Source organism: Gadus morhua, chromosome 5 (assembly GCF_902167405.1).
Source record: "Gadus morhua chromosome 5, gadMor3.0, whole genome shotgun sequence".
NCBI classification, from domain to species: domain Eukaryota; kingdom Metazoa; phylum Chordata; class Actinopteri; order Gadiformes; family Gadidae; genus Gadus; species Gadus morhua.
Genome location: NC_044052.1, coordinates 11,132,402 through 11,156,227, shown reverse-complemented (window position 1 = coordinate 11,156,227; position 23,826 = coordinate 11,132,402). Strand labels below are relative to the sequence as shown.

The window sequence follows — 23,826 nt, the reverse complement described above, 5'->3', positions numbered from 1 at the left end:
CCTTGGACACCTCCGCCGCAGGGTGGGAATCTGTTTAAAAATAACCAGGTCCATTAGTCTAGAAGGATAATGCTGGCCTCCGCCGCTCCCCCTCCGTGCCCTTGTGGCAGCAGAGTGCTATCGCTGACACGCTGCGTCAGCCATTCTCCCTGTTGCTCCAACACCCAACCATGAACCCCCCCCCAACCTCATCTACACACACACACACACACGCACACACACCTGCATGCACACATGATGCGTGCATGCTCAGATTCACTTGTGCATGTGCACACACAGACACACACAAGCATATGCTCACACACTCATACACACACGATGCTCATATACAAACACACACACCCTGCATGCAAATACACACATGCACACACACACACACACACACACACACACACACACACACATGTTCATACACTCTCACGCAGGCACCTTGGAGAGCCAGAAGGGTGATGGAAACAATAATTCTATCATCCTCTCTCATGAGCTGAAAATTCAAGATACATTTGGAATCATTGTTGACAAAATCATCTGATTTCCGTTTGGTCCTTATGGCCGTTTCCTCTGTATGGAAAATGTTCGGTTCAATTGTACACAAGGAGGAGTCGATGCATATTCTGTTGCATCCCAGACGGAACGGAGGGGAAAATGCAAAGTCTGCTATAATCAGTCGGTACGGAGCGTGCCGGCGTAGGAGGGCACGCGGGCGTTTATCAGTAAATGCTATTGCTATTGAGCGGCGAGACGTTTGAAGGTTATGTTTTTGAGCAGTAATTGAAATGCAAAATAACATTAGGATCGATGGTTAGCTCTGTTTATTTATGAAATCAATATGGAAACCGTCCATCACAATAGCCCGTCTGATTCCCCGCGACAGCTTTGCCCTGCAACCCTGGCGGTTCCCCGACTCTCCTTCTCACTCCTCGCTCATTAAAAGCCTTTGATCGGACGACATCGGCAGCTCTTTAAAAGCGCTTTACAAATGTTCTCCTTCAGTACAACCACTGGGGCCCTCAGGGGCCCGGTCCTGAGAGAGGGATACAAGTGGAAGCACTTATTTTCCCGTCCTGATATGTGACTGCGCTGGTTTGGTGTCACTGTCTTGTCTCACTACAAGAGACAACAGGGCTGCCATTGTCCTGCCGTCCCCTGATTGGCCCAGGGGAAGGAGATGCGACCAATAACAAGCCGTTAACATGGCGGTGTGCAGAGTGCCAGCGACCCCGGCTGCGTGTAGCGGCCCCTCGTTCCACCGCGGCCACGAGAAATGTCTATTGACGTGGCTCGTTTCCCCTCGGCCCCTGTCGATACATTCTGCTGTTGTCGCTTTGTGGCACGAATGCCGACGTCCGTGCGTTGTAACGGCTGCGCCATGGAAGATGTTTGAGTATTTCTATTTTAAATAAACAAAATAAATGGACCACTCCAAAATAAATTGACCCTTACAAGCCAATAAAACAGGAAAGATTACTTATATAGATTTACTTGCCGTATCACATATGCCAGTCCCATTTCCTTTTATTAAATAGATGTCTGCGTGTTAGAATCAGCTTTTTGTGTGTATATAGCAAGGTGACAAACCTTTGTGGGGTAAAGCCGTTATGACTGTAACCATCTTCAGGAAAATGTGTGGAGCAAAATAAGTGGAGCAAAATAATGTAAATATTCCGTCCTCCATCTCTCTCTGTCTGAGGGTGAACCTTTCCTTTTACCTCCGCCTATCTGGGATGTTAGATGAGGGGGGCTAGGTGTGTACCCAGGTGGAGAGGCAGGTCTGGTTCTTTTCGTTGAAGGGCTGCGTTGCTCGCGTATTGAGCAGGTGTAGAGGGAGTGACAGATGTGGAAAAGCCATTTACACGTTGGGTGGCTTACTCCAGGCCACCAGTTAGTCGTGTGTCACAACATTGCTCATGTGATACCATGATGTAAGCTGGTCCCCCTCTGTGTGTGTGTGTGTGTGTGTGTGTGTGTGTGTGTGTGTGTGTGTGTGTGTGTGTGTGTGTGTGTGTGTGTGCCTGTGTTTATGTGTGTGTGTATATGCGTCTGTGTGTGCTTCTGTCTGTGTGTGTGTGTGTGTGCGTGCGTGCATCTGTGTGTGTCTGTGTATGTATTTGTGTGTGTGTGTGTGTGTGTGTGTGCGTGCATATATATGTGTGGGTGTGTGTGTGACATGCGTTTGCACATACATGTCAGCGGTGCACAGACGTCCTAGGCGCGCCCCCTTCTCCCTGTCTGCTCCGTGTGTCTACATATAACATGACAGCGTGTATACGTTTGACTCTCGGTCACTCGAAGCGCGTGTGCATAAATAAAACAGAAAGCGTGCCGCCTTTTTCCAGCAGATCTGCACTCACTGAGGAGTGACTGTGCCTCTGTGACCGGCTGCCTGCTGGACCTGCCCCGCCGTCAGAGCTCCTTCTGAGCACCCAGACGTATACTACTGCTAGTTGCTGAGATATATGTTTAGATTACAACCCCCCCCCCCCCCCCCCCCCCCCCGCATCCATTCAGGATAACATCCCTGAAGTTTAATTATTCCTGAATAGCACGGCCCTGGACGCGGGCGTATAAATCAGTTAGGCCGCCCCAGCCTCCTTTATGACCGCGGTGTTTATGGGCAATGAGGGGCAGCTGGTTGGGATGAGCTTGTAAAAGGCTGCGGAATCAGGTGTGAGCGGGACTCATCCTCTTGACCGGCGGGCTGATTGTTTTACTGGAAGGCAGTTCTCGTTCATTCATCACCGCGGCGTCATGCTCACAGGGGCGTGCCCGTGGACGCCATCAGTGCTTCTGTTTACGTCCATAGGATCGGGACTGTCATGTGACAACCCATTGGTTTTAGACCTTTTTTGTGCTACGTTATGTTTGTAGTACTGTCGAAAGATTATTCTATGTATTTGTATGGACAAATATAAGGATAATAATTAGATCTGATCATTTTGCGGTAACACAAGATATCACTCTACATAGTGTGTGTGTATGTGTGTGTGTCGTCACGCAATTGTTCACATTGTTTATGTGAATTTGTATATGTGTGCACGCCTTTGACATGTGTGTGTGTGTGTTTGTGCGGGCGCATCTACTTCCCCGGTTCTCTGATGAAGAGACTAATTCAGGAGCAGACAGGATGAGCTCTTTGTTTTGGGCCAGGTAGAGCTCCCTCTAAATAAGGAGAGTCTATCAAGAGAAGATTAATGAAGTCATTTCATGCATGGCTCCATGGCTCCGTCTCCTCGCTGCGCGCGGCCACTGTGTCGAAACACCGTGATTTACACTAGACGCCGTTAAATAGCCCGCCTTCTTTATCATAACCCTTCTCTGTTTGCGATGCACAGACACACAAATTCACGCACACACGCTCGCACACTGATGCACACACAAAAACACACACACACACACACACACACGCGTGCACACACATATTGACACACATTCCCGCATGCAAACTCGAAAAAAAGAAACGCACGCACACACACACACACCAAACATGCGTGTGATCAGACACAAATGTACACACACAAAGACAGACAGACGGACAGGCCGACAGACACAGACAAACACACACACACACACACACACACACACACACACACACACACACACACACACACACACACATACTGACATGCACAAAACACACACACGTGGATACACACAAAAACAAAACACACCCATGCCACGCATTGTTATTATAATCTCACATTTGCATCGTGACTACGATGGTAGCGATTTGCCAGTTGTTCGTTTCTCCCCTTCATTAACTGACGCTCATCTGTGGAGAAGGAGCTCCAACTGGAAGAGCCTTTAGATAATGGGCCGAGATGCTCTAATAGCATGTAATAATAGCTTTACGTTCACACGCCACAGACCATGTAATCTTAGCCTGAATCTTTCCTATTGAACTCTATTGAGTGTTACTAAGTTGAGTGTCTGTTACACAGTAATATGCTGTGGTTGATTTCCGCTCACTAATGCTCAGCCCCTATTTTCTGAATCACTGCTGAGAAATTTCATTTAAAACTCACAATATTTGATACCAAATTTACTGAAATAATTTCCAATTAGTATCAGTACTAAAACAATGTTTCCTCCTGTCAACCCAATCCGTGTTACAAACAAAAGCCACTGCGGTAGACCCGTTGTACAGGCGACCGCTTGCATCCCAAGTTATTTTTGGGCCGTCTGGCAGCATGACAAGCCCTCAGATTCTGCTGTAATCTCCCACAGTCCTGACTCAGGGACTGGGTTACTCTGCTAACCCCCTCCCGGCGTCGGAGCCCATTGTAACCCCACGTCACCGGCCCCCACTGAGGAGGAGGTGGAGGGACGGAGGAGGTGGTGTCCGATGCTCCTTCCTCCAGCCTCCCTAAAAACTCAGAAGAACAGGATCTGCCCAGTGCGGCTCAGACAGTTTACATCTCAGACAAACAGCAGCACTCACCCCTTCGACCCCCCTCCCAACCCATCTCAGGAACAGGAAGGAAGAGGGGGGAGAGGAGGCGGGCGGGCAGAGGCTGGGGAGGCTGGGATCGATCGATAGATGAGATGGGCCTCCATTGGCTGGCGCTATTTTGCGGTGCTGCGCGGCGCGCGGCGGGCTCATGTTGTGGTAGTGCAGTGAGCTCATGGTTTCAGAAAAGACGACGGTGACATCGCTGTGGAGCAGCTAAATATAATCCGCCTGCTGGAGACTGAGGAGCTTAATTGCACGGCCCGCCGAGCAGCAGACCCCCCCCCCCTCCCTCCCTCCCCCCCAGTGGTAACCGGGCACCGCAGCCCGGACTACCAACGATCGATCCGGCCCCCCTCTGTGCTCCATAACCATGCCAAGCAGAACCCTCTCTCTCTCTCTCTCTCTCTCTCTCTCTCTCTCTCTCTCTCTCTCTCTCTCTCTCTCTCTCTCTGTCTCTCTCTCTCTCTGTCTCTCTCTCTCTCTCTCTCTCTCTCTCTCTCTCTCTCTCTCTCTCTCTCTCTCTCTCTCTCTCTCTCTCTCTCTCTCTCTCTCTCTCTCTCTCATTTTCCGTCTGTTCTGTTTTTTTTCAGTTCTCTCTCTCTCCCTCCACCATTACCGCCATTACTCTTCGCATCTTGTCGGTCTGTCTCCTATATTCCATCTCTCTTTTGTTTGCCTGCATAGATCTGCCCGTCATAAATCTCTGTCAGCCCACTCCGGAGTGTCTGCCGTATCCGTTAATAAAGAGGACCCTCCCCCTTCCCCCCCTCCCCCCCCCCCCCCATCAGAGGAGGACTTAATGAATTCTAATTTGAAGGCCTCTCCTCACTAGCGTAGCGTGGCTCTCTGTCTGCAGAGCGGCTGGGTTTGTGTTGCCACCGATCGCGCGTGTTCCCATCTTTCATATTCCCTCTGAGATTAAACTCACCAACACAAGGCACATCAGGCATGAGCGCACACACACATATGTGCACACACACACACACACACACACACACACACACACACACACACACACACACACACACACACACACACACACACACACACACACACACACACACACACACACACACAAACACACACGCAAACATGAATTCTTGCACACACACACACATGCAATGACACAGATACAGACACAGACACATGCACACAAGCACATACATACATACACACACACACACACACACACACACACACACACACACACACACACACACACACACACACACACACACACACACACACAGACACACACGTGCCGGGGTGTGCGCACTGTGCTCATAGGCATCGCCTCAAGGGTCTCTTAGCCCCTAATTCCCCTGATGGTCATTAACAGGGGGCCGTCTACGCCGCTGGGCTTCCATATTTCAAACCAGTATGTTCTCCCGTCTCCGACCCAACCGCCTGTCCCCAGAGCTTCCCAAAGACCAGCCACCCCCCCAACCATCCAGCATCTCTGAATTTCATTTTAATTTACATGTTCCCATGTGAGATCATTCACGCCACACTCTCCCCCACTCCCTCCCGCCCCCCTCCCTCCCTCCCTCCCTCCCTCACCCTCGGGGGGGGGGGGGGGGGGGGGGGTGGCAGTACCTATTCTGTTCCGTGGCTGCGTTTCTACAATGTGTTTATTTTCCTTCCTTTTTTTCCCTTCCATTTCGCTCTCCGTCTGCGATTGAGTCCGGGCATTGGTGTGCGTTTGCTTGTGTGTGTGTGGGTGTCTGTGTGTGTGTGTGAGTGTGTGTGTGTGTGTGTGTGTGTGTGTGTGTGTGTGTGTGTGTGTGCATCGGTGGCAGTTGCCCCTGTTGTGGAGGTCAGCGCGGCAGCTGCCAGTGGGCCCGGGCTGTGGCGGGTCTGAGGCCGTGTGCGCGGGGGTCCGGGGGTCCGAGTGAGAAGAGGTCTGTCAGGAGCTAATTGAGTTCGTCCTGGCCGCGCGGACTCTGGGGCCGCTGGCTTATCGGGCCCCATCGCCTGGGGGCCCCTTCCAGACAGATCTGCTCCTGCTGGGGCATCTGATATCACTGTCAACCTGCGTGCAGATGTCACCTCCACAAACCCCCCCCCCCCCCCCCCCCCATTTCCTCCAACACCTCCACCCTCCCCCAACTCCTCTCGGGGGGCTGTGATAGGGTGGTGCAGCACCCAACCGATGACACCACCTTGAGGTTACAGAGATGTTGTAAAATCGATTTTCAGGGAGGGGGAGGGGAATCATTCGGAAAATAACAATTCTGACACTCTTCTAATGTTCAGTTGCACTTTTTGTCCCTAGATATGAATCGGAAATACACGAGGTTGCGAAGCCAATCAAACATTCAGAAACGGCAGGCAAAGTGACCATGGGCATCTCTCTCTCTCTCTCTCTCTCTCTCTCTCTCTCTCTCTCTCTCTCTCTCTCTCTCTCTCTCTCTCTCTCTCTCTCTCTCTCTCTCTCTCTCTATCTCTCTCTCTCTCTCTCTCTCTCTCTCTCTCTCTCTCTCTCTCTCTCGAATGAGGGAGACAGACAGAGAGGAAGTCAGATAGCGCTAAAAAGAGACAGAGAGCTAGGGAGGGAGAGAGAGAGAGAGAGAGAGAGAGAGAGAGAGAGAGAGAGAGAGAGAGAGAGAGAGAGAGAGAGAGAGAGAGAGAGAGAGAGTTACAAATAGGTTCTATCAGCTCCTCACGTTGCCGTTATGATGTCTGAGTGTGGCCTCCTTCCTCCTGACGGAGAAGGAGGCGCAGGGGGAGGTAGACGAGGAGGCGCAGGCCGGGTTCGATGGCCAAGGTTCCAGGATCATCAGGCCAGCTAATCCTGGTCACGGGAATGCCGGCCGAATAATATTAGGGATGTGAAATACTGTTAGGAGGGCCACATGGAATCAGATTAAAACCAAACTGCGCAGTGTGCTTTTGTGGGTCTATAACCCACCACTCAGCATGAATTTTGATCGGTACAAAGGGAACAAAAGGAGGAGGAACAGAGCAGGAGGAGGGTGGAGCGATGGAGAGAGAGAGAGACAGAGGGAGAGAATGAGAAAGGGAGAGAGAGATACTGTATCTGTGACGAGCACTGCTCCTTTGGGCAGCCAGGCAGCAGAATTTGAAAAGCTCTTACCCTGAGGAAGAGGTATAGATTCAACAGCATCAGGTCGCATCCCGTCGCCCCCCCCCCCCACCCCCTGCTGATGTCTGTCTGCGGAGCGCACCAGCTAATTAGCACCTGCCCCACATATTGAATTATTTATCCCACCATTGCTGCCGTCACACCGTTTAATGTTCATAATTCATTTTCCCCCCACAATCGTATTTATAGATTTCATTTGGGAAGCGTGAATACTAATATTTATAGAAATACCTCCACCTATTTTGATTAATAGGCCACGGGTTCAAGTGGTTACTGTCCCGTCTGTGTCATTAATCAATACATGCAAGCTTGTTAAAAAACATAAGCACAGAAGTAGTATAATATGTCATCGCGGAACGAGTTGAGGCCGGTCCAGCCGCCACATTTATTATAAATGACCACATAGAGCCGGAGGAGGAACAGTTAAGACATTTATGCAATTATGCTAAGTGTCTCCCCGAGGCTGGCCTTTGCGACCGGGTTAAGCTCACTCTGAATTGGTGAAATAAAAGCTAAATGGAGTCATCTCGCGCACCCGCGTTTTAATACATCTCCTTTAATAATCCGAGTGCAGGTGCCCTCGCGCACAGGTGCACATATCCGTCTGACACGGAGAACGGGAGGCAGACGGACAGAGAGCCCTGAGTCCGCTGATGGGGAAGGCAATCTGCATTCATTACCCAAGGCATGGGCAGCTTTTAGGAGGGCCCGGAATGATTTTAGCGTTCCTGTTTCTCACTGTACAGGCGTCTCTCTGGAGGGTTTATACAGAGGGACACAATTACACCTTTTTTTTTTTATGACATCGAGTACTTCAAAACCCCTATGAGGAAATAAAAAAAGCTGGACTCGCGGGGGCCAAAGATTGTTCTTAAAACATGATGAAGTTTGACAGAGAAACTGTAAATTGAACAGCTTGCTTTTTGGCAAATTGTACGCTGTAAAAAAAATAATGTTGATATAGAAACCTTAAACCTTATTTTTATATTGTGCGGGCTTCATATCAACACAAGGATTCCAGAAGTGCCTTGCCCAAGGCCCTGTTCCACAAGGTCACCGGATTTAACAAGGGGGGCTCTTTTTTTATTATTTATTTTAGCAGTTAACCTTTTTGTGAATTTCCAGTGGTGTTGGGGCACCCAGCGCCGATGAATATACATGACAGCAGGGAAGGGAGACCCCGGAATGAGATTTAATTTGACACACTGACCCCCATCTCCACGGGCCGGAAGACAGTGTGAGAAAATAAGGTGGACCCCCTGACCCCTGACCCCTTGGGCCTGAACCCCACCTCACCCAGCCTTACAATTAAATCAGTCTCAGAGAGAGAGAGAGAGAGAGGGGGGGAGAGAGAGAGAGAGAGGGAGAGAGGGAGAGAGGTAGGGAGGGAGAGGTAGAGGTAGAGCGGGCGAGAGGGCGAGAAAGAGAGCGTGACAGTGAGAGCGGGAGCGGGAGCGAGGGAGAGCCAGGGTACGGCTGTCCGGTCTGGCTGATATAGGATATGGCAGCGGTGGCGGCAGGGCCTCTGACTTCCTGTCTCTTGTCAAGTATAAGACAGATGGGTGGTGGCAGCGGGGGCCGGGGCGTTGGTGGTGGCGGTGATGGTGGTGCTGGCGGTGGAAACACCCCTGCAGCACCACCTGCCGCGTCACCCACAACCTGACGGTAAACTGACATGTCAAGTATGTAAACATTACCATTAGCTGGCAATATGCTAATGGAGCAAAATGTGCAAAAGACCTGAGCCGCCGTGGCCGCCACTCATGTGTCTGAGCCCTGACGGCGCCATTTGCATAAGCTGTGCGACGGCTCAATTTCCTTAATGTAGGCAGGTGCCGGTGACCCCTGACCCCTGACCTGTACGCTATACCTGATGCAGGAATGGGAGGTGTGTGTGTGTATGTGCGTGTGCATGCGTGATGTCCTCGCCTTACAGGTCACAGTGGCTACACCGTTTCCCCAATATATTGAGTTAGCCCTTTCCCCACCCCTCAACCCTCCCCCCCCCCGACTCTGAATTCACCCTATTTGTGGCCAAATAAACCAAAGTCAGCTTGCCTAAGCTTAAAGTGTGCCTTCTTCGTCCCTCTGTATATTTTAGAGCAAAACGGGTTTGGGTGGAACCAAGGTGAATGTTGGCCTCAGGTCAGAGGAGGTCTGGGAGGGCATGTGGTGCATGTCGAGGGCCCAGTGCCACAGAATCCAGGCTGTACCCTCCTCCACCACGTATACTGGACTTTACATCAGAGGAGATGTACTCCAGAATAGCGTCATAGACGGTGAAAAAGTCAATAGCTCACCATTATGTTTCCTCTTGCCTGACTGCTGACTCAAGGAGACGCGCTCCGCCCTGCTCTCCACACTGTCCTGCCCTGGGATGGCCCGTGTGTGTGTGTGTGTGTGTGTGTGTGTGTGTGTGTGTGTGTGTGTGTGTGTGTGTGTGTGTTGGGGTCTTCTGTTGTCTCTTTTTGTGTTTGTGTTTGTGTGTGTTCGGTTTGTGTTTGTGTGTGCATGCTTGTGTTCGTGCATGCCTTCGTATGAGTGTGTTTATGCATGCGTGTGTGTGTGTGTGTGCATGTGCTTGTTTCTCTGTGTGTGTGTAAGTGTGTGCGCGTCCTTGTGTGTGTGTGTGTGCATGCATGGATGCGTGTGTGCTTGGGAGTGTGTTTGCGTGCTCGTGTCTATGTGTGCTTGCGTGCCTGTGTGTGTATGTGTGTGTGCTTGCGTGCCTGTGTGTATGTGTGTGCGTGTGTGTATGTTAGTGTGGGCATTTTGTGCGACGCTGCAGCTCTTTTGCAGCTGCTTGTGCTTGGGGAGCTAATGAGGTGATTAGGGCCCTCCCACCTGGTTGACTGGTGGCACTGGGACCATCGCGGGGGGAGAGACACACAGACACAGAGAGAGAGGACAGAACGAGGCATCAGCAACGGAGAGAGTCATAATGTGGGCGGCGTGAAACCATCTGAAAACAAACAGAGCCTCTAACCCGCTCCCTCCCTCCCTTAGCCCAGCGCCAGATTAAAGCAGACCCACACGGCTCTCATCTTTGTCCTAAATGGTATTTCTTCTTGTTGAGGGAACACGATTTAATGTATGTTTTTAGTGTTTGTATATTGAGTATTATCAAGAAATTCATTGGTCTGTAGTATTATTCATTCCTCTTACTTGTCTTCATGGAGCGTGACTAAACTCTCCCTCCCTCCCCTCTCCCCCCCTTTCTTCTTCTTCTTCTTCTTCTTCTGCTTCTGCTTCTTCTTCTTCTTCTTCTTCTTCTTCTTCTTCTTCTTCTTCTTCTTCTTCTTCTTCTTCTTCTGTCCCCTCTTTCTACCTCTCTCACTCTGTCTCTATGTGTCTCTCTCTCTCTCCCCCTCCCTCCCCTCTCTCTCTCCCCCTCTCTCTCTCCCCCTCTCCCTCCCCTCTCTCCCTCCCTCCCCTCCATCCCTCCCTCCCCCTCCCTCTCTCCCTCCCTCCCTCCCCTCCCCAGGCTGCTGAATAGGATGGCCGCCGATGACCGGCACCTCCCCTCCAGCTGTGGGTCCTACATCAAGACGGAGCCGTCCAGCCCCTCCTCGGTGGTGGACACGGTCAGCCACCACAGCCCCAGCGGCAACTCGGACGCCAGTGGCGGCTATGTCAGCGCCATGAACAGTCACTCCAACGGCCTGGACTCCCCGCCCATGTTCACCCCTGTCGGGCTGGGCGGCGCGGGCAGCTGCCGCAAGCGCTACGACGACTGCTCCAGCAGCATCATGGAGGACTCGCCCATCAAGTGTGAATACATGCTGAACTCCATTCCTAAGAGGCTGTGCCTGGTGTGCGGCGACATCGCCTCGGGTTACCACTACGGCGTGGCCTCGTGCGAGGCCTGCAAGGCCTTCTTCAAGAGGACAATACAAGGTGTGTGTTTTGGTGCTCTGGGTTGCGTGTGTGTTGGTGTGTGTGACCGTGTGGCTAGAGAAATAGAGAGAGCACATGTGTGCCTTCTTTCTCTTTTCTCATAGCCCACTGAGAGTTGAACGCACTTCACACAGGGAAGCACATCCTATACCGTCAAGAGGTACACACACGCATACACGGACAAACACAATCATGCACAAACATACACACAAACACACAAGTACACAAACATACACGCACGCCAAAAAAAAAACACACAAACTCCACTCGGAACGAAGCCCACTCAGAGTGAATCACCATGTTCAGAGTCGCTGTACCGCGTCTAGCAAGCCCCGGCGGCCCCCCGAGACCCTCCTACGAGCAGTGTTCTACCGCAAACTGAACACCTAAAGCATGCTGCACCAGCCCGCCCCCGTACTACTGTACCGCTCCGTGAGTCCCACACAGTATAGCCACCATGCATGGCTGTGCGATCAGCAAGGTTCTCAGTAAAAGTAACAGCAAAGCAACTCCTTTTATCTTTTTATAAAAAAAAATATATAATATAAATAATAAAATGAAGACAATGATTTATTTCTCACTTTTTTTTTTGCATGAATTCTCCACTATCATAAACAAGTTATGATGTTTAAGTTGAACTTAAAACGAAGTACAAGCATCGGGCATAGCCCTCATCACTGCACCATCAGGATGAGGACTCCTCTCCGCAGTGCGTGCTGAAATGTTGAACATGCACGGCGCTGGATGTTGTTAGCGGAGCGAGGGAGGTGGTATCTCATTATCCTGGGGGGCATGGCGCGTCGCAGCCCGTCATGCGTGCCCCCCTCACCGCGGTGTGGACGCGGGCGCCGGGGCCGTCGGGAGCGGGGGTCAGGCGCGGGGTACGAGGGCTGGGGGGAGGGGTGGCCGTGACATCATCTCAGAGGTCAATTTTGGTCGAGTGTGAGGGGCTGTTTGCACAGATGCCTTTGGGGGACTCTGAGTGCTTGCCTTTAATATTCTGGTCTTGTTCACTCCCCCGCCCCCCCCCGCCCCACCATTCTGGTGCGTGCGCGCGCGCGCGTGTGTGTGTGTGTGTGTGTGTGTGTGTGTGTGTGTGTGTGTGTGTGTGTGTGTGTGTGTGTGTGTGTGTGTGTGTGTGTTCTGATGCTCATGCTCGCCTGTTTTGTGTGTGTGTGTGTATGTGCATGTGTGCGTGCTTGCAAGTGTTTGTGTGAGTTTGTGTGCATGTGTGGGCGCGTGCATGTATGTGTGTGCTTGTGTGTTTATGTGTGTGCCTGTTCTTGGGCTCACATTTGTATGTGTGTGTGTGTGTGTGTGAGTGCATGGGTGTGTGTCTGTGCATGCGTGCACTCTTGCATTAGTGTGTTTGTATGTGTGTGTGTAAAAGGGTCAATCTTCTGTGTGTGTGAATGGACGTGTGACACCCTATGTTTGGGAACAAGGTGCGAGTGTCTATCTGCATAAAATGATGTCATCCAAATCTCCCATTAGAGAGGCATTGAGGGTCCCCCCCACCCACCCACACACACTCACACAAAACCCCCCACAACCAGCTCCCACTGTGAAAGTGTGTGCTTTGTTCCAGATTAATCAGTCATATTATAGACTCAGGGAATCCTTCTTCAACCAGCCATCAGTTTCAAGCCGTTCCATTTGGATTCAGAAAAATGTAAATTTATCACAGGTTATATGTAATACAATAACAATTATCACAAATCAATCATAGTCAATAATAATTGTACTTTTAAAATTGACTGTGAAAACAAACAATGCTCGTACATATCCAACAATATAAATAATTTCTGAAATAGTGTCCTCTGGGCTTCTGGTGGAAAACGTAGTGCTCATACATAGTCATAAAACCACGATGGAAGGAACGGTATTGAACGAAGGCTGATAGCTGTTGACTTTGGACCTTCCAGCCCTATCAGCGTTAGACAGTCTATGTACCCTTCAGAGTCAAACAAAAACATTAGGGCCAAGCCTCCTATTTACCAATGCTGCCATCCGCAATCCCCCCGCTTTACAAAAGATGGACGTTCTCGTTTTTATCCTCTCGAGTAACATAGCCTTTGTCCCCCGACTTGAAAATTCAAACCAGTGACGGCCACACAAAGGAACAGCAAATGGGGCATTGAGAGAAGAAAGACGTCTCAAGTGAAGCAACCGGCAAAACAATTAAGAAGAGAAAGGTGCATAAATGAAAACCCCCCTCCAAAAAAAATCGGTCTTATACTTCCCCTCTCTTTCTCTCTTTTCCCCCTCTGCCTCGTCGATTGTGAATCCCTCTCTGGCGCTGCTCTTGGAAGGCCCGCCTTGTAATGGAGCTAATCTGCCGGCGTTTGTCCGAGCCACGGGAGTTTTGTCAATAACAATCAGCGTTTGGAAAGTGTAATTAAGGCCGAGGCTTTTCATTAGGCGGGAGGGAGGGGAGGGGGCCGTCTCCGGGGACAGGCCTGCCAATTAGAACCTCAGGCACGCGTCGCCCGGTAATTTCAGGGAAAGAAAAAAAAAAAAAAAAAAAAAAAAAAGCCGGACTCCTTTTTAGATTGGAGAGGGACCCGGCCGCGCTTTCAGAGGAGAGAAGGAGAGGCTTAATGGCATAATAATCAGACAGGGGTCCCAGGCAGCGCACGCAGGCCGGGGAGGGGGCTGGGGGGACATTTGGGAGGCGGACTGGGGGTTGGGGTGGGAGGAAAAAAACAAAAAAACTCTCCTGTGAAACGATAAAAGAAACACAGGCAAACATTGCTGGGCGGAGGCGGTAATGGAGGGATGTGAGAGTCCTTGAGAGAAACGAGAGGGTGCCGTTGATGAGAACTGATTAATTAAAGGAATAACGAGGCAGTCAAGGGTGGAGTGTGAGGCGGCCCTCTTCTAATGAGAAGAAAACAAAGGAGCTGTCCTTTCTCGCTCATTATTACATCGCTCTGAGACGGAGCACTTAGCGAGCTAGCGGCGTGCTGCCCGCTCTCTGGACGCTCGTGCCGATACGCAGTGTCCTTTTAGAGCAATTTTACGCTTTCTTTGGATTTATATTTGATCCTACATATTCTTGATCGCTGTTGTTCTTTTTTTACATTATAAAATATATATTAATTTTTAAAGCTGTTCAATATGTTTATTTATTCAAGCCATCATGTTGCTCAATGGCCTCATGTTAATAATGACATTTATCTCAAAAATCTTAAAAACAATACAAACATTTGTCTCGAATATTTTGGTTTTTCATACATAAAGGCTCGGCTTTCCGTTCCCGTTGAGTCCCCTTGACTTCGTCAGCTGGTTCTGCCTCGTAAAGGGAGAGAGACCTCCCCTTTCAGCAGGGGAGCGAGTGCAGATCCATCTTCCTCACCCTTTCATCCCGCGAAAAGCCCTCCGAACTCCTCCTCGCAGATAGTTACATTAGTCAAGGCCCCGGCTCAAATTAATGTCAACCTAGATGACCATCCATCCCAGCAGCACACCTGCTCTCCCTGCTCCCTAATCATACCTCCATCCCGGCCCTCACGTGCCCCACCAATCAAAAACATAAATCTCTTATTGAACCCTCTTTTCTTTCCATTTTGAAGCCAAGTGCAAAATTGCCTGAAAACCAACTGAACTCTGTAGCCCCGGTTTTTTATTTGAAGTAATGAACCTTGACAGTAAGCCTGTACAAGTCAGTTTAGATTCTGATGAGAAATACCTGCCATTTTACTGTAATTTACTTACAAGACCTGACTTTCCCCCCTCTGTGCCCTGGCACAGGTCCTGAAAAGCCATAAAATAAATTGAGACAGATACATATCAAAAGGGAAAAAAGGGCAAAATCCTTTTTTTTTTTATTCTTCCCCGCGCTCTCCATAATGGTATTTGTAACCGTACGTTAGCGTAACCTCTCAACCGACAGATGAAGCGGAGAGAGCAGGACCCGGGGGGTCAGAGGTCACCCGTCACATACTCAACAGATTGATATCCATTGGTATAAATAATAGATCCAACTCACTTGCACCGCCAGCATGGGGTCATCACGTGTGTGTGTGTGTGTGTGTGTGTGTGTGTGTGTGTGTGTGTGTGTGTGTGTGTGTGTGTGTGTGTGTGTGTGTGTGTGTGTGTGTGTGTGTGTGTGTGTGTGTGTGTGTGTGAGAGTGTGTGTGTGATGAAACAGGAAGTTAATCCCGACTGCTCTCCATGTTGCGCTCTAAAACAACCGGGGCAGACCAACGGTACCCAGTTGAGGGGGCTGTCCTCTGTCCTATCCTTGGGTTCAGGTGTAGGGGCGACCAGGAGCAGGGGGTGAGGCAGGGAGGCAAACACTGAGAGGGAAACAGTGGGGTTTTCCTGTGGGACAGTAAATGAAGGAGTCAACTCTTTAGGGTCGGTCTAATATGTTAATGTGCCAACAGTCGCTTGGACTTTCTAAACAATCAGACTGTTCAAAACTCTGGGGACACACAGTAACTGTAAAAGTAATCGTTTTCTTTATTATTACTATTATTATTATTATAATTATTATAAGACTGACTTTACTTTTTAAATAATGCGGTGTACTTTACTGGAGGAGACGTGGTTAACGCTGCATACGATAAGGAGAGTGCAGTGGATGCTGCCATGCTGCAGACCTGATTCAGGTTGCATTCTGGGTACTGATTGCAATCGGCATACAGCCAGGAAACGTGGAGGGGAATTATCATGGTCTGTTCTGCTAGGAAAACAGAGCGGTGGCAAAGCTCATCAGCCCCGTTCGCTCACACCTTTATTTACTCCGGTCCCACAGAGATGAAGGGAATTAGCATAATGATTTCTAACCCAGATATAAAGGAGGAATTTCTAATTATTTAAAACATCTTGGGACTCCCCCTACTTGATCTGTCCAATAATGTTAACATAATTGCATAAGTTGTCAAAGGGGGTTGGTGGGGCTGGGACGCCTCTAGAATATTCCTCAGGCAGCAGTCTTTGTGTGATAGTGTGTGTGTGTGTGTGTGTGTGTGTGTGTGTGTGTGGGTGTGTGTGTGTCCGTCTCTCGGTAGGAACACATACTGTAGTCGGAGGGTCAGAGCGGTGCAGCAGCATGACAGTGCTGGCATAGAATCCCAATATACTTGTGAATGGGAGGATAGTTTAGCAGTCAGCACACTCTGGTTTTGGCTCTGTCTCCGCTGTGATTGGCGATGTGCTGCTTCTTGGCTTCAGGCAGTTCGCCGCTCCATTGTGCGTAAGGGTTTTTTTGTGCTGGAGGAAGCTGTTGTTACAGAAGCCCTTTATGTCTCTGTAATGTTGGGGTTGAATTAGACTGTTGAACGTTTGCCTGCCGCTTATGTGATTCCTAATTGTGCGATCAAATAAATACCACTGTACGAAGAAGAACACGTTTTTGGAAACGCACCAAGGTCAAAAAGCTTAAAAACTCGAGCCCTGACTCATAAAGGGGTTGGAGTCCAATTCCTCGACCGGCCCAGCTATTATATTATGAAAGCCTCCTTTTGAAAAACCCTGAATACAGTAGAGAACGTCAGGAATCAGACACAGAAAGGAGAAAAGCCTGCGCATGTCCTCCCCCTCTCTACTACTAATGCTTGAGGAGAGCAGAACCGGCGCTTTTATTGTGAAGGGAGTGGAGGAACTCTGTGTTTTCTCTTCATTGTGCTGTCCTGGAATCAGACGTCTGCGCCTGAATAATGCATCAGGCCTCTTTGCCTGTACACTATGTAAATAGTCAACAATGGCCACCGCGGTAACAACAGGTTTGGGTCTGTCGGAGTATTATGTAAAGTGGCAAGGGGCTGTGTGTCCGGCCCTCCAGACCGCTATTGAGGCGGCGGTGGCGGGAGAGGGGGTGGGTGGTGGTGGTGGGGGGGGGTGGGGGGGGGGGTAGGGGGTGGTGGTGGTGGTGGTGGTGGGGGGGGGGAGGGGGTGAGCACACGGGGGGATGGGGGAGGTGGGAGGGGGTGCCGCGGCCTCCGCCCCAGGGCTGAAGGCGACACATGAAGAATTAATGAGGCCAATTTAGTATGGGGTTAGGGTGGCGTCTACCGAGGGTTGGTTGGGGCGGTGAAGAGGGGGGGGGGGGGGGGTTAGCGCTCCTGCACCCACCTCCATCACACACACCTACACACACATGGAAACACACGGAAACACACTCCGATTGCCTCATCGCAAACACTGGAAGTTGGCCTGTCGCTCCGGGACATCTCGCTCCGGCCCGCTGAAATGGATTCCGTAGGATATGATTAACACGGCGGGCGGTCGAGGATGATTTATGACGGACCACCGGACGCGGCGCGGCGTACAAACCGGTGCTTATTACACGCCGGCGGCCGCCTGAGGCCTCGCCGCCCGCCTTTTAGGGGGAAGGAGAAGAAACGTCTCGGTGTACCGCGGCTTCAGTTCAATTTGTTGTGCTTTTCTGAGCTCCTCCGTAGGTCCTGTGCGTTGCGTATGAAGTGCTAACCATCCTCCTGTTTCTGTTCCTCGTGTGTTTCCTCCAGGCAACATCGAGTACAGCTGTCCGGCCACCAACGAGTGTGAGATCACCAAGCGGAGACGCAAGTCGTGTCAGGCCTGTCGCTTCATGAAGTGTCTCAAAGTGGGGATGCTCAAGGAGGGTAAGACCATCGCAGCCGCACACACACGCAAACACAAGCACACACCCACCCACGCACACATGCACACACGCACGCGCACACCCGTGCACCAACCCACGTGCACACACGCACAAAGACACTCGTGGACCCACACACACCTGCGTGCAAACTCAGGGGCACAAGGTAAAAGCAACAGGGTGCACAGGCGGCCTGGGCGGAGGCAACGGCCGGGGCCTCCGTGGTTGTCGTGTTCTCTCGTCGCCTGAATGATCTGGTAATAAGAGGCGATCAGTGGCACACGTCTGGGGGCAGGGGGGAGAGGGGGGAGGTGAAGGGGGAGAGAGAGGGAGAAGGGGTTTACATGCAGAGGGCTGGCCATCAACCCCTCCCCCACATGAAGCACCTCACACACACACAAACACACAAACACACACACACACACACACACACACACACACACACACACACACACACACACACACACACACACACACTGCCCCCCCTCCCCCCTGGCCTCGCAGCCCCCTCCCCACACAAACACAGCAGTAAATAATGTGCAGTTGAGCTAGGGACAGAAATATGCTGAATAGGTCGATCCGGCCGTCTGAGTAATAGAAAAGTAACAGTATTCCGACTGGAAGGGCCAGGGCCCCGGGTCCCTGGGCACACGCCCGGCAGTCTCAGCTCTCTCCAGCCGTATTGATCCACTAAATGTTTTCCGAACATCTCAGCTCTCTTCCTGTGTGGATGGTTTTTTAAAGTCACGCCAGCAGGGAATTCAGTGACAATTAAACATGCTTCCGATGGATTTCTGCCCCTCCTCCCCTCCCCTCAACCCCCTCCCCCACCCTCTGCATCCTCACCCATCCCCCCCCGCTCTCCTCTCCCCACCTCCCTCCTCCTGTCCTCCCGGGCCCCCAGGGGCCCCCGGCTGGACGCTCTATCTGAGGGGGGGGTCCTGCTTAGTGGGCCCAATCGCATCAGGAGATATTCTCCTCGTCGCTCCCTCTCCCTCTGTCCCTCCGTCTCTATTTCCTCTCCCTCTCTTTGACTCTCTCTCAATCTCCCCACCGCTCCATCTCTCTGTCTCTCTCTCTTTGTCTCCCCCTCTGTCTCACTTGTTGGGGATTCACCCAAAAAAAGCGAGATAAATGAATAAAAAAAACATATGCTGCCTTGGGAGTGGCAGGGGAGGGGTCTGTGTGTGTGTGTGTGTGTGTGTGTGTGTGTGTGTGTGTGTGTGTGTGTGTGTGTGTGTGTGTGTGTGTGTGTGTGTGTGTGTGTGTGTGTGTGTGTGTGTGTGTGTGCGCGCTGATGGAGGAGGTGGTACTCCGCTGGGAGCAGCACAGACGCCCCGGTGCAGAAACATATTTTCATTACTTTGCTTTCCTTGACCGATGGTCATGTGGGTGTTCTGCTTTACAGAGTGTCTCCATCGCTCACAGCAGGGTGTGTGCCGTGATATTGTTAGGCTTATCACACACGGCTACTGTAGAATGATCAGACGTCACGGTCGGCCCCAACTGAAGAAGCTACTTGAATTGTTAATGATGATGACGACCAAAATGGTGACTAACCTGATGTTCAATTACACTATCACTTATTAATGGGTGTCGGGACATTATACAAAAAAACAAAAACAATATGTGGAACAAATCTGTTTATATTTGTACTTCACCCGGTTTTCCTCATGTGTGGAGTAAAATCTATACATTGGTATATTTATGTCTCCTAGTGGGAGCCACAGACAGGCCGTATGGATCTCCGCACAGTAACAGAATCCTCCGGTACTGCGGGCAGCCAGATAAAGACACAGTGCCAGAAAGACAGAGTAATCGCATTACTATCTGATGAAAAATGTATGCCAATATATCATGCCGGGGGAATAAGAGACTCGCGACCAAAAAAAGATCCAGTCAGGGCTGTAGATGGATGACCAGCGTCATGGTCAGCGCGGAAAAATAAATAAAAAGGAACGGCGCGCTGGAATATGCAGAGTTAGGGCTCACGCTCCTAATGTATATGCGGCACATCCCCAGCATGCTAATGAGCCTTGTGTTTAGCATAGTATCTGTCGCCACCCCGGCCACTCCGCAGCCAATGATGCCTCACCGATGGACGTCCCCTTCCGAGCGGGGATACCATCAGCGCCTTTGCAAATTGATGAGTCCAACACCCAATGCGCGCCGTGTAAAACGCTGTCCGCTCGCTGGAGGAAATGCGATGCAAATCTCCCCTGGTGTTGGCGCATTGGTTTCTGCACAGGCTTCCTACGGAGGCCCGTTGCCTTTCGAGTGCCATGGGTTGGGATGGAAAGAGAGAGCCACGTGGGTTTGTACCCACGGTAAGCTCCGTGAAGCTGGAGGGCTCAACTCCGCCCGCTCGGAGCGCAGGCTGCGTCTGCGTCCGAGCGGGCGGGCGGGGGAGGGAGGGGGGTGCTGGCCACCAGCAGCGCGCATGTGACTGAGGCTGCCACTTTCTTTCGTTACTCCAGAAAGGTCACATTCTATCTCAACGGAAAAATCACCTAATTATAACTTAACCGCTTCAATAAGGTGCAACCCGCCCACCCCCCCTCCTCCCGAATTATACACACTCTTTGGACCCCTGGTCTGAATGCTTCGCTGCTCATCAGAGAACTCATTGTGGAAGGGAATATCGGACAAACATGGACTGAAAACTGCAGAGAATGAGCTTTAGATTTTCTTGGTATTGTAGCCAATAGCAAAGTCGCCACAGCCACTGATCCAGCACGCAGAAACCACCACTAAACACTGCCATGAGTTTTGAGTGTGCGTGGAGGTAAGCCTGTGTAAGTGTTAGGAAGTGTGTGTGAGAATGATCTCCCACAGATCACACAGCGGCGGTCCGCTTACACGGAGATCTGGCCCAGACCAGCAGGGTTGAGTCGCTGGGCTTTCTGGTGACTGTATAAAGGAAGGAAGTGATCAATAGAAGAATCAGATGTCAGGGGCCAACAGGTTTTCCCTCTGATCAATGGAAACGGATCAGGGCTTAGAGCAAGAGAGAGAGCGCGCCAGATACATTGGAGAGATTACATTGACGTCGTCGGAGCGACCGGGTGGCTCTCTGCACCGGGGTGTCTTGTCTCTCTCCGGCTCGGATACACATGGACGCGCGCACGCATGCACGGACAAGAACAAGACTTGGACGAGCTAATGGCTATAGAATAATTGACAAAGCCCCCCCCTTCCGTGTAATCGCTGCTAGTTAGCGTACCCGCTAACTATCAGCGATTATACACAGCCCCCTCCCGTATAACCACTGATAGTGAGAGGATACCAAACAGTGTGTTCCGCTGCACTGAAACGCCCCGCGCGTTCTGGACTCCGTAGGGCTTCTAGCTCCTCGGATGTACACCGCACAGCGTGTCATGTGCTGCTAGCCATGAAGCAGCAGCAGCAGCAGTAAGTGATGTAGCTGACCTGTAAATGAAGCACGTAAACCCGGGCTCCGGCTGCGCAGGGATCAGTGGTGTGTCGTGTGTGTGTGTGTGTGTGTGTGTGTGTGTGTGTGTGTGTGTGTGTGTGTGTGTGTGTGTGTGTTTGTCGGTGGCGTCAGCAGGCGTGTGACCGCCTTTCGGCCGCGGCCTACTCATCGCCACTCGTGATTGAAAACGCTGCGATGCGCTCACGGGCACGCCAAGCTGGCAACGCAGCGGGCCCCCTCGGAAATAGTGCTGACGGCAGTTTAGCGGGTCCGGCGGCCTTGAAAGGCCGGGTTCACCGAGCCTTCGCCATGTGGCCTTCTGATTTTCCCAGCTAAAATAGGGTCCGCCTAAGCCCCCCTTGGCATGACCAGCCATCCCAGACACGCTGACACTTTCCCCCGGGGAGAAAGAGCCGGAACAGGTGAGCGGCTCAACACGCGGGCCCCTTTGCTGCGGGCCCCCCCCCCCCCCCCCCCGACCACACAAAGTGAGTGAAGACAGGCCCTTTTGTAGAAGTGCGCTATGAGGGGGATTATTATTGTTTTTGGAGAGAAAGAGGAGCCCTGGGTCAGCTGGCCTCAGCCCCCGCCCCGCGGCCTGTGTTAATCCGTGCACAAATACCAGGCGCCTTGGCAGGGGCCCCCTCACAACCCCCCCCCCACCCTGCACCCTGCTTTGAAGAGGAGACACCCGAGCTCACCCCACACCGCCCGACCTGAACCACATAACGCCGCCGGCCGTAAAAACGACGAGTTGTCTTTGGGTAAGGTGGCCCCCGGGACCTCCTCACACGCCGATAACACACACCTACTGTGTGCTGCGCAGGGGGCCCGGAGAGAGACGCGGGAGGGGGGGGGAGGGGGGGGGGGGGGGGGCTCTTTAAGGCGCCGAGGGGCCGACGACACGTGAACCCTCGTAAAAGCCTCGCATCGCCAGCGTGTGGCGGTGAACGGCGCGGGATGAGGGAGTGAACGAACGAGCGGATGAAACGGAGCGCCGAGGCTGGTCTTCATCCTCCTCCCTCCTCCTCCTCGTCCTCGTGCTCCCGGCGTCTGACCCCGTTTGGCCCACGTGCGAGAAACCAGACAGGTTTTTGTGCAGAGGCTCGGATTTCCTGTCAGCATCTGTTAATTATGGCCGGGACTGTTCTAATTAAAAGAGGCACCCATGTACCTTGGAACCGTCGCGCCGGGATGGGAGGAGGCCGCCACAGGACTCCAGCCCAGAGGAGGACGGGGCGGGTCGGTGTGTGTGTGGGTCTGTCTGTCTGTCTGTCTGTCTGTGTGTATGTTTGTGTATGTGTGTGTGTGTGTGTCTGTGTGTGAGAGCCGGAAAGCCAGGGTCCACCTGGCCGAGAACTAACCCCCTCCCCCCCCCTTCACACCCCCACCCCCCCACCTCAACTCCTCAAGAGCCGCGCGGTGGGAACATTGGGGGAGAACATAAGGGGGTGACATCGCAATTAATGCCGCATGGAATTTTCCATGCCTACAGTAGCCGTCGTCATCACAGCTGAACTGGAAAGTTTCGTAAGCACTTAAACCCGGGATCATGAGGAAGATGGCCGAGGAAGACACTCCGGTACACCCCCCCCCCCCCCCCCGCCTTGCGAGAGGCAGACATGTGCAGGGGGGAGAGAAACACGGAAAACCTTCTCGATGTGACATGATACGTTAAGATCACATTTTTGGGGGTGGGGGGAGGAGGGGGGGGGGGAGGGAAGCAGTTGCCATCAAGATGATTCCCAAGTGCATGCTGGGAAGGATGAGCCACTGTTGGGAATTGCGTGTAATTAGGTTAGTGGGTTGTCAGTGTCAGGAAATTGAAAGACAATCCTAATCAGATTTGTGTTTCTAGGGAATCAAATAATTCATACAAGCAGGAGACGAAGAAGAAAATCTCTTTATTCAACGCCGTTTACCGCCGTCTCGCCTTGCACGGAGCGGGGGGGGGGGGGGGGGGGGGGGGGGTTTCGGCCGGTCGGGATAAGCCCTCAAACATTAGGAAGGGGGGGGGGGGGGGTTAGATGCATAAATCCGTCTATCCAAACTCCCTTCAGTGAGACGGAGGCTGCGGGTTCGTCACGTCGCCACACGGTGGTCCACGCCGGTGGTGGACCCGGCGACCCCTAATCTGCGGCGCATGGGCCGGGTCCAACCTCATCCTCTTCCAGCGCGCTCCCACTGTCGGGGGGGGGGGCAAATTGTATTAGGGCTCATTTGCAGGGGCTGCACAATGCCCGGGTTTCACACCGTCCGCCCTGTTATAAAGTGATGAAATCATCAAGGAAGTGCTCTGAGCCTGCGCCACTAACACCGCGCCGCTGTTTGTTCACTCAGAGGACGCCGCA

The 23,826-nt window shown here is 51.8% G+C and overlaps 1 protein-coding gene across 4 annotated transcripts in view; it reads left to right on the top strand.

The window, feature by feature from the left end:
• The window catches only part of esrrb (estrogen-related receptor beta), a 53,655-nt gene that overhangs the window by 9,600 nt on the left and 20,229 nt on the right, over positions 1–23,826 (top strand). For all 4 annotated transcript variants that reach the window (XM_030357162.1, XM_030357161.1, XM_030357160.1 and 1 more), the window contains 2 exons: positions 11,041–11,453; positions 17,930–18,046. In XM_030357162.1, the coding sequence (XP_030213022.1) occupies positions 11,054–11,453; positions 17,930–18,046 (517 nt within the window). In that variant the 5' untranslated portion in view covers positions 11,041–11,053. The remainder of the gene's footprint in view (positions 1–11,040; positions 11,454–17,929; positions 18,047–23,826) is intronic.